At 50.8% G+C, this 11,237-nt stretch overlaps 1 protein-coding gene across 3 annotated transcripts in view; it reads right to left on the bottom strand.

Annotated features, from left to right (window-relative positions):
• Positions 1-10,903, bottom strand: part of TRIM46 (tripartite motif containing 46) — a 22,902-nt gene extending 11,999 nt beyond the window's left edge. Inside the window, exons 1-5 of one of the 3 annotated variants that reach the window (XM_081841519.1) lie at positions 10,615-10,903; positions 9,962-9,992; positions 5,001-5,256; positions 3,119-3,465; positions 1,293-1,496 (exon numbers count right to left, since the gene is read on the bottom strand). In XM_081841519.1, the coding sequence (XP_081697645.1) occupies positions 1,293-1,496; positions 3,119-3,465; positions 5,001-5,256; positions 9,962-9,992; positions 10,615-10,700 (924 nt within the window). In that variant the 5' untranslated portion in view covers positions 10,701-10,903. Of the gene's footprint in view, positions 1-1,273; positions 1,497-3,118; positions 3,466-5,000; positions 5,257-9,961; positions 9,993-10,614 lie in introns of all 3 variants that reach the window. The other 2 variants (XM_081841517.1, XM_081841518.1) reach the window with 2 other exon arrangements.
• Positions 10,904-11,237: the final 334 nt, after the last annotated feature.

The raw sequence follows: 11,237 nt of genomic DNA, 5'->3' as shown, positions 1-11,237 counted from the left end.
GAAAGACTCCAGGCCTGAAACCCTGCAGAACTTCTGCCGGTCAGTTTGGGCAATATTGAGCTAGGTGGACCAAAGCTTTGGCTCTGAATAAGGCAGCATCTGACGCCCCTACTGAAGCCAGCCCTATGAGCATGGAAATCTTAAGTGCTTGCTAGAGGGAGGCTGTTGCAGAGTGGCAGAACATGGCATCTGCTTTGCCAAAGGTTGGAGGTTCGATTCCCGGCCCCTGTAGGTATACCTGAGAGACTTTGCTGCCCAAAATCCTGAAGAATGGCTGCCAGTCAGTGTGAGTAGTATGAGGCAATTTCCTATGCCCCTGTTTAAAACCCTGTTAAAAACTTAAAACCTTCAACTCAGAACCATGAGAACTAGAATCTTGCTGTCATATTTAAGAGAAGGGCCATAGGTCAGCAGTGCAACACATGCAGGAAGGTACCAGGTGATTGATTGATTGATTGATTGATTGATTGATTGACTGACTGAATGACTGACTGACTGACTGACTGACTGATTGATTGAATTTATATCCCGCCCTATATCCGGAGGTCTCAGAGTGGTTCACAGAATAAAATCAAAATATGAAACCACAAAATACATAATCAAAATAAAAACAATAACCCAATAACACCCCCCCCAAAAAAAACATTTTAAAAGGGCATAGGATCCTCACAACATTTAAAGTAAGACAATGAACAAACCTGGACAGGAGCCACTCGTTGGAAAGACCATGATCTCAGAAATGTCTGTGGCAATATTTATCAGTGAGGGAACACTAAGCTACATGGACCATTTGGTCTCACTCGCTATATGGCAACTTCTTTCTTTTTAGATTTGCACATCTAACAAAATCTTAGCGATTTTCCAATTATTTTTTAACGTTCTCAATCAGATGTAACTAACCATAGGAAAAACAGACACAAGATTCCCTCGCATTCTTGGACCTCCCTCCCAGGGGTTCCATGTTTAACATTTCCTGCTGCATATTTCATGTCCTCCATTTATTCCATTTATATTTTATATCGTAAGTCTCTGTTAACTCACAAGTATTATTTCAGTCCTGTTAAAGAGCTCAGCTGTTTACAGCGCTCTTCCAGGTATAAAATAAATTTCCTCCAGTCTTTAGCAAAACCTTGGTCTTCCTGGTTTCTGATATTTCTAGTCTTTTTCGCCATCTCAACATAATCCATGGGTTTAACTTGCCGTTCTTCTCTGGCTGGGACTTTTCCGTCTCTCCATCTCTGGGCCAGCAACTTCTCTACCTTCCTTTCTCAACTCAGCCATTTTATCAGAACCGGGTGGGCGGACAGAGGTGAGGATGAAGGAGACAGATTAAATCCCACAGAAAGCCTCACCTTGAGGGCCTGGTAGGCGCTGACGACGGGCGAGATCTTGTGGCCCGTGTGCGTCCGGCGAACACGGCACAGCTGGCACACTAAGCGCTGGCAGCTCTTGCAGTAATGCGTCACCTCTTCCCGGTGTTCTGGGCATGTCAGACCCTGCATAGGACACAGAAGGAGGCAGGTTAGTCATGGTTTTATTTTCTTCAAAGTCCCTGGCACTCACAGACACAAACGCAGGCTTCCTAATCTTTTTGGGGCAAGGACTTTCTCTTTGAATTCATTTCTGTTTCTTTAAAACAGGAAGCCTCAGACCCAGGGGGCGCAGATGAACTGGAAAGCACCTACAAAGTTTGCCTTAGTAGCTCTCTGTGAGGGGGAAAAGGCCTTCAGGAACAGGAAACAAGACCAAGGAGGATTCCTAAGGCGTACCCTTGAGAAAGGCCCCGGATTGGGAGAAATGTGGAGGGAAATTTTGTGCGAAAACAGAGACACACACACACACAGACCAAGAGGCAGTGTGGTGCAGTGGTTAAAGTGTCAGACTAGGACTTGGGAGAATCCGGGGTTCAAATACTGACCTGAAGAAGAAGAGTTTGGATTTGATATCCCGCCTTTCACTCCCCTTCAGGAGTCTCAAAGCGGCTAACATTCTCCTTTCCCTTCCTCCCCCACAACAAACACTCTGTGGGGTGAGTGGGGCTGAGAGACTTCAGAGAAGTGTGACTGGCCCAAGGTTACCCAGCAGCTGCATGTGGAGGAGCGGAGACGCGAACCCGGTTCCCCAGATTAGAGACTACCGCTCTTAACCACTACACCACACTGGCTCTCAACCTGGCCATGAAACTCACTGGGTGGCCTTGGGCCAGTCACTGCCTCTCAACCTAACCTACCTCACAGGGCTCTTGTGGGGATTGACTGAGGAAGAGGGAGAACCATGGAAGCCACAATGTTGGGATATTATTATTATTATTATTATTATTATTATTATTATTATTATATGCTTCCCATCTGACTGGGTTGCACCAGCTACTCTTGGCGGCTTCTGACATATATAAAAGCATAATAAAACGTTACAAAAGGCTTCCCTAAACAAGGCTGCCTTCAGGTGTCTTTTAAAAGTCAGAGAGTTGTTTATTTCCTTGACATCTGATGGGAGGGCTTTCCACAGGGCGGGTGCCACTACCAAGAAGGACCTCTGCCTGGTTCCCTGTAACTTCGCTTCTCGCAGGGAGGGAACCACCAGAAGGCCCTCGGAGCTGGATCTCAGTGTCCAGGCTGGACGATGGGGGTGGAGCCGCTCCTTCAGGTATACAGAGCCAAACTGTTTAGGGCATGGATAGGCAAACTAAGGCCCAGGGGCCAGATCCGGCCCAATTGCCTTCTAAATCCGGCCCGCGGACGGTCCAGGAATCAGCGTGTTTTTACATGAGTAGAATGTGTGCTTTTATTTAAAATGCATCTCTGGGTTATTTGTGAGGCATAGGTATTAGTTCATTTCCCCCCCAAAAATATAGTCTGCCTCCCCCTCAAGGTCTGAGGGACAGTGGACCAGCCCCCTGCTGAAAAAGTTTGCTGACCCCTGGTTTAGGGCTTTAAAGGTCAGCGCCAACACTTCAAATTGTGTTCGGAAACATACTGGGAGCCAATTTAGATCCTTTAGGACCGGTATTATATGGTCCCATCACCAGCCTGGATTAGTTGCTGTTTCCAAGTCACTTTCAAATAAAAAGCGAAGTCTTCCCGCCCGGCCCTCGGAGGAGTTGGAGGGAGCCCCTTACCTTGGGCCGGAACGTGAGCGTGGGTGGGGTGGGCTCGTGCTGGGCTTTCTGGGTACCCCACGGGTGGTAGAGCTTAAAGCACTCGTTGCAGAAGCTGGATTTGCACTCGGTGCAGCCCTTGGTGGCCTCCAGCTGCGGCGGCTTGCAGAACTGGCACATGATGGCGGCGCTGACGTTGATGGTGTGGCGGTAGCGCTCCACCACCCTCTCCAGCGTCAGGTTGCGGAAGAGGCTGCCCAGGCCCCTTTCGCCCAGGTCCACATCCCTCTGGCACAGCGGGCAGGGGAAGAGCACGCTCTGGGGGTGCAAGAGGCCGCCTCGCTTGCGCCCCGGGTACGTCCCAAAACCTGCAAGCACAGGGACACCAGAACACAAGGCGAGGTGATGTTGCGCACACAGAAGATGCTTCCCCAGAAGATGCAGGGACTCCCATCAGCCTCAGGGAAACTGGCCCATGGGCAGGGCTGATGGGATTTGTAGTCCGGCAACATCCGGAGCGTCACAGGTTCCCCACCTTTGTCCTAGAATCATGTCCCAGCCAATCAGGTGTGGGGAACCAGCGAGCCCTCCCGGGTCTTGCTGGACTCCAACTCCCATCAGCCACAGCAAGCATGGCCAACAGTCAGAGGTGATGGGGATTGTAGTCCATCGACACCTGGAGGGTCACAGGTTCCCCACTCCTGTCCTTGACACGTGTCCCAGCCAATCAGGGATCACATATGAAATGCGGTCAGGGACTGGCTTGGACGCTGAGGAGCAGTGGCTGGATACTGATGAGCAGCCACTGGGAGAATTGGGGTTGGGAAAAGGATCTGGGGGAGCCTGTAACAGCTAGGAGGCGAGAGGCAGGAGAAGCTGCAGGATTGGAGGGTGAAGAACAAGTGCAGGAGAAGAGAGAGATGGGTCAGGCTGGTAGAGAGTCACGGGCTTCCACTCCTCCTTTCCTGCCTCATCTCTCCTACTCCACCGTCTCCCAGGACCAGAAGAGGACTGAAGCAGGAGGATCAGAAGGCTAAAAGCAGGCGTAGTCTTCACCTGCTTGCATTCAGCTCAGATGGAGGAGATACACAAGCCAAAGTCAGGGACGGGGCCTCTCTGTTGTGACAACAGCTTCATCATGTGAACACCCAGGAGTAGCTGAGAGACAGAAGACTGATGGGCATTCCTTTCCTTTTGACAATAGTGAAATCCTTTCCCCGTCTGACTGTGGCATGTAAGCAGGTGTGGGGAACTTGTGGGCCCTCCAGATCTTGCTGACAACCCAAAGCCCCTCTTTCCACTTTCCTCCCACCCCGTTTCCTCGGTGCCAAATTTTAATTTGTAACATCCTCGGGGCAAGGACCTGCCCTATTGCGCTTGCAGCACGAACTGCAAACATTCCTACGGCCCAACCACTTTTACCTTCAACCAGGTAAAGTTAAAGGTAAGGGACCCCTGGACAGTTAAGTCCAGTCAAAGGCGACTATGGGGTTGCAGTGCTAATCTCGCTTTCAGGCCGAGGAAGCCGGCGTTTGTCCACAGACAGCTTTCCAGGTCATGTGGCCAGCATGACTGAATTGCTTCTGGCACAACAGGACACTGTGACGGAAGCCAGAGCACACAGAAACACCAATTACCTTTCCACCAGAGCTGTACCTATTTATCTACTTGCACTGGTGTGCTTTCAAACTGCTAGGTTGGCAGGAGCTGGGACAGAGCAAATGGGAGCTCACTCCATTGCGGGGATTTGAAACGCCGACCTTTGAATTGGCAAGCCCAAGAGGCTAAGTGGTTTAGACCACAGCACCACCCACGTCCCATCTTCCACCAGGAGGGGGTTCCCTCATCCTACGTGTCCCTCCCCCGCCAGCAGAGGGCGCCGCCACACCGCCCTCCTCCCCACCTGACTTGAGGAGTCGGTCCAGGCGCTCTGGCTTGGGGATGACCCGGCGGCCCAGGCGAGGGCTCCGCGTGGCTGGCGTGGAGGCCGGCGAGGTGGGCTCGGAGGTGGGGTCCGGACAGACGTAGCCTTGCTGCAGCAGGACCTCGGTGGCGCAGATGTGGCAGACATTGTGCATGCAGGGAAGCACAAGGGGCTGCTTGTACATCTCCTTGCACACTGGGCACAACAGCTCCCTCTCCATGTTCTTCATGCTGGTCTGGAAGGACAAGGAGAGAGGGGAAGGGAAACAGGGTTCAAGAGAACAAAACCGTGATTCCTGCAAATAGAAGCTGGTTCTAGCTCAACACCAGTATTATAACATACTGTAGGATCCCTGCAGAAGGGACCTAAGAGGTTTGGGGACAACAACAAGGGGTGCTGAGGGTGTAAATGACTACCAGACTTTGAAAAGCTGGTATCGCTGGATCAATTTTGTTCAATTACTTAAGGCTGAATAGTTTTAATTGGCTTTTGAACGCATGTTCAATTAATTTTGCTTTGATCTGATTTACTGCATGCCTGCGCCGCTTTTCGTTCGAATGAATCCCAAAGCGGCTTACAAACAGTGAATAGCAATAACACACCACCACAAATGCAGCATAAATCCCACAGAACAATTAACAAATCATCAGCCTAACTGTTGCAACCTATGAAACACCGTTAGCAAAGCAACAACTACAAAAACAAGCTGAGCATGGCAATGAAAGCAAAAGTCGTCTTACACGATTAACGAACCAATAGGGCATTTATAATTTATTAAACAAAAATTAACAACGCTGATGAAATAGCAACCAAAAGAATAAACTGAGCACTGTTAAGTTCAAGCACACACGCTGCACACACCCTTTTTGTTCCTGTTTTGAATTTTATCACGTTACCATCTTCCTTAGTGGGTTGTCATGCAAACCGCTATTCAAAGAATCACAGAACTGTAGAGTTGGAAGGGGCCACGGGGGTCATCTAGCCCAACCCCCTGCAATGTAGGAGGCTGCAGGAGGCTCGAACCCACAACTGTGAGATTAAGAGTCTCATGCTCTACCAACTGAGGTATCTTGACTGCTCTGAACAGTACTTTTTGTAGGGGGCACTGTGGATGTGTTTATGTAACCAAGGCATAAACGAAAAAGTTTGGGAACCACTGGCTTAAAGGAAGGATGGGGGGGGGGTTGGAAATACAGGGCAAAATAATATTTAAAAATAATAATTAAAAATTAAAAATAATAACGATAGCGGCTTCCTCCTCTTCAACACTCTCAAAGAGTCTGCCCACCGCTCGCGACCTCCCCTTGCAATCTGGAGCAGGGGTTGCAGTCTCACCTCTCCCTGGCCAATCACAAGGCAGTGTTGTGCTACAGGGAACCAGGCACAGGGCCTTTTCGGTAGTGGCGCCCACCCTGTGGAACGCCCTCCCATCAGATATCAAAGAGATAAATAACTACCTGACATTTAGAAGACATCTGAAGGCAGCCCTGTTCAGGGAAGTTTTTAATGTGTGACATTTTAGTGTATTTTTAATCTTTGCTGGAAGCCGCCCAGAGTGGCTGGGGAAGCCCAGCCAGATGGGTGGGGTACAAATAATAAATTATTATTATTATTATTATTATTATTATTATTATTATTATTATGCTGCCCGTAGGAAGAACAGACCAACAGTGCGCCTTAGAACACTTCCCAGAATCCTTTGCAACATGCTTTGTTCCATGCATGTTATGTGCAGGGGAGGCAAGTGTTTCCCTGCAGCGGCTAAGGGAAAGGATCCTGGTTGCTAGTTGCAATTATACCCCACCCCCCCACCCCGCTGCTGCCCCCCCCAACCCAAAAAAATACAGGCTCTGCCTTGACATTTATATTCATCTCTTCAGGCTATGAAGTCTGAAGTCGCTAAATAGCATCACCCACGCACAAGGTTTGTAAATGTACCCAAACCAAAAAAAAGTTTAGCGAGAAGGGGGGGAACCCTGGCTGGGGGCTGGGGGGCAAGGAATACAACTGCACAAGGACTGAGCATATTCACTGCGCCAACTAACTGTTGCGAAGAACGGGGAAGGGACCAAAAAACTGAGAGAGGGAATGGAATGGAGCCTCTGGCTGGCTGGGATCCTGAACAAAAATGGCAAATTTTGTGGCATATCCCATCTGTATATTATAAGTATTAATATATCACATTTGTAGTAGTAGTAAGCATTCTGCATTTGCTGTCACGCATAGGGTGTGTCTCATTTGCATCCTCACAACGACCCTGAGGGATAGGCAAAGCAGAAAGCAAAGTGCATCCATTAAAGCTTTGGGGGTTGCATGCGACTCAAAAATTCTGCCCACGGGTGCAAGGAAGCCATTGAGGTCTCTGTACACACCCACCCACCTACCCACCCACAAACACACCCTCCTTCAAAAGAGCATAGAGATGAAGGAGGAAGTTGCAAGAGTGGCACTCTTTCCCACTTCCTCTTTCAGCTCTATGTGCTTTCCATGTGCTTAATTTACCGCTTCCGACTTTTACCCAGATCACTTCAAAATGGCTGCATTTTCTGTCTCTTGGCGGGTGCAGCAGGGAGGAGATTTGGGGGACAACAGACCAGGAAGGGAGGCGACGCCTGTGATGTTCACTCAAAAATGCAAACGTGCCCACATGCCTGAAAAGGTTTCTGACCCCTCTAACCACTGCTCCATGCTACCTCACTAATAATGCTTAGCTGCCCTGCTTCACGTGTGTTCAAAGGGTCTCATTAACCCGCCCCCCAACCACCTTGTAAACCAGGCGACTGTTTAATATCCCCATTTTGCAGATGGGGCTGCAGGAGTTGAGGCACAGAAATTTGCATCAGGGAACTTGCGGGAGCAGCAGCGAGACCTGGGAACGTTTTGCAGTTCAGTTTTCCTTCAACCATTACACTGCAGTGTTTGTCCTCAGAAAATAACAAGAAGACCTGGCCAGTGACCCATCTAGTCCAGCATGTGCTAGGATTTGGGTTCGAATCCTTCTTGAGTCACAACGGCCGACCAGATGCCTCAAGAAGGATTCGAACCCCAAAGCACGCTCCTTGCCTGTGTTTTGTAGAAAATGGGATTCAAAAACGTTACAGCCTCTGACCGTGGAACCCCCTAAGCATGTACAGAGGGCCAGTCTCACTCTTGAGGCAACCCAACAAGATTGCATGTGTCATGAAAGGGAGAAGTGGCAGAAACATGAGTACAATATGAGCCAAGCTTTGAGACTATGTACAGGTCCTTCACTCCCACTCTAGATTATGTTACAAAACAAGGTGCCTTATACAGAGTCACACCACTGGTCCAACAAGCTCAGCACTCCGTGCACTGACTGGCAGCAGCTCTCCAGGGTTTCGGACAGGGGCGATTCCCAGTCTTCCTTGGCAATGCTAAGATCCTTGGTCAAGCTAAGGATCTGACCTGCTATTTATTTCACCACCCAATGATTTACACTGTAATATGAATAAACTGCTGAAAAACCAGAGTGGTTTAACGATCAATCCCTGTTCCCAGGGAACTCTGGGAATTGTAGCTCTGTGGAGGGAATTGAGGGCTCTTAACCACTCTCAGCATCCTTAACAAACTACAGTTCCCAGAATTCTCTGGGGGAAGCCATGACTGTTTAAAGTGGCTTCATAGTGCTTTAAATGTAGGCTGTGGATGTGGCCTAAGTCTACTCAGATGTAAGTCCCACCCACAACTTTGGGGTGTCCTGACTTTTACTTTTTGAAACAAGGCAACCCTAGCATTGGTGAAGTCTTTTCTAAGGGTGGTAATACTGTAAGGTAGGGGTGATATCAATAATAGAAGCATGATTTATTTATTTATTAAATATATTCACACAGACATAAAATAGATTCCTAGAGTTTCTAGGGATTGAACCTGGAATCTTCTGAATGCAGGGCTTTGTACTTAGCTACTGAGGTATGGACCTTCTATAATCCCCCCTCCAAAAAAAAAAAAATCCATCAGGAATTTATTTATGTTCTTACAATATGCAGAGACATGACCATTAGCGAGAGAAACAGCACTCATTTCTGGGGACAAAGAGATTTCCCAAAGGTCAATAAACTATATGTGCAAGGGGCATAGCGCCCAGCTTGCATGCAGGAGGTCCTGGGTTCACATCTCCAGGCAGGGCTGGGAATGTCCCCTGCCTGAAACTCCGGAGCACGGCTGCCAGTCCGTGTCAACAATGCTGAGCTAGATACACCAATGGTCTCATTCATTATAAGACAGCTTCCTCTGCTCCTATCTAAATCAGGCCTTTCTCTACAAACAGGAGGAGTGGGGGCCGTCTTTTATTTGTAGGGGGTGATCCATAGTTGGGGGGGGGCAGAGCATCATCTGCTTTGAAAGTCCCAGGTTTTAATTCCCACCAGGCAGGGCTGTGTCTGAAACCCTGGAGAGCAGCTGCCAGTCAGTGCAGGCAATATAGAGTGTAATGCTCCAAATCAGCGTCAGCCGCTCATGCCCACCCACCCAGATTCCCCACTTGTGCAGCTCAGAGGCAGGGCCGGCCCGCTTTCCCCACCGCTGGGCACACAGGCGGGCGGGGGTTAGGGAGAGAGAGACCCCGCCTCCCAGTTCTTACAGGCAGTTTGGCAGCCAGCCCAGTCTCTGCTGCGTCCCATTCAAGGGCACTCTTGTCCTTTGGCCAGGGAGTGGGGTGGAGGGGGGCTCTACCGCCCTGGTGGCACCCCTGCCCCAAAGCTGCATTCCCTTCTGCTCCGGCTGCCCAGCAATTCAAGGCACCCGGGTAAGAAGGTGGTCCAAAAAACAGGAAAGAATCCCCAGCATCTGATCTTTTGCCAAAGAACCATTCATCTTGCAGTTTCCCAGCCAAGGCTTCCCCACCTAGGGATCTGCCACCGGGGCCTCAAAGGCATTTCCCTTCCCTGCCATCCATTCATCCCCAAGGGACGGGCACTCACCTTGCCCAACGCCCGCCTGGATGCCATCTCTCTTGGCAAGCGAGAAGGGACACACACACACACACACACATATACACACACACAAAGCAGGAGGAGAGGGGAGGGGATGGATAGATGGAGAAGGGCGGGGAGGGAGGGAGGGAGGGAGAGAGCCACAGCGGAGGCAGACGCTGGACCAGGCAGGCCCTGGCAGCCAGCCCTGGGAGGTGGTTGCCATGGCGACGGAGAGATGTGCTCGGATGCTCACAGCATCCTTCACTTAGCCCTGAAGGGAGTCCGGGGAAAAACTGATGGAGCTTGTGGGGTGGGGGGAGGGAATGGGAGCGTCTAGGCTAGTTGTCAAGAGGGGAGGGGCAGCACCTATTTTATTTGCGCGGGGGGGGGGTGATTTCCAGGTTTTTTGCGGGGGGGGCGGCTCTTTTGATCCCAGCGGCAGCAACATGGATCCCTCATCATGCCGACGCACTCGGGAGACAATGGGATGCCCATACTAGATCTCTCTTCCTCACACCCCCCCTTCCGCAAAGCATCCCTTCTCATGGCATATAGACAGTCACCCCACATCGGCTACACTAGATTGGGGTGTTTTCTCCCCACACCCTTTTTTCTCTCGCCCCCCCGCCCCCCGTTTTTCTATCCCTTGCGTTGCCCACCCTCTTTGCCCCCCGGTTCTCACGCTGATCCGGACGAGGGCATCCATGATCGACGTGAAGGAGTGGAGGTCCTCGCCCTCGGCCATGACTCCCGGGGGGGACGGGGGGCTTCCGGCCTCCGCACCCCCGCGCCGCCCCGGCAGCGCTTTGCAAACGCCTCGGTCTATTGCGGCCGAGAGCCCGGGCGAGCCGTCGGGGAGGGAGGAGGAGAGCCAGCAACGCGCATGCTCCTCCGGAGAGGCTCGGCTCCGGGCTCCCTGCCTCCCTCTCCCCCCCCCCCCGCGCTTTGAAGTGATGGAGGGCGCGTGTGAGTGTGCTGGGTTATTAATAATAATTATTTTATTGCTGGTGCAGCAGATCCCACATGCAGAGCGCTTTAGGGAGGAGGAGGAGGAGGAGCAGCCAAGGGGAGCGGGGGGGGGGGCAGAAGGTTGATGGGGAGCTGCCAGTCGCCACATGCCATCCCAGGGTGTGGTCATTTGTTGAAAGGCTTTGGTCCTGCTTTCCAGTGTCACGGGCCAGGCTTTGCATGGGCAAGGGTGCATCTGAGCATAGGCAGAGTGCATTCCCTTAGCTCCTCAATCGGAAGGTGTAAGGTTTCAAGAAGCTGTACATTTTGCATT

Source organism: Podarcis erhardii, assembly GCF_964252035.2.
Source record: "Podarcis erhardii genome assembly, chromosome: 15".
In the NCBI taxonomy this organism is placed as follows: Eukaryota; Metazoa; Chordata; class Lepidosauria; order Squamata; family Lacertidae; genus Podarcis; species Podarcis erhardii.
Note: the sequence above shows the minus strand (reverse complement) of the source record. Positions and strands in the feature narration are given on the sequence as shown.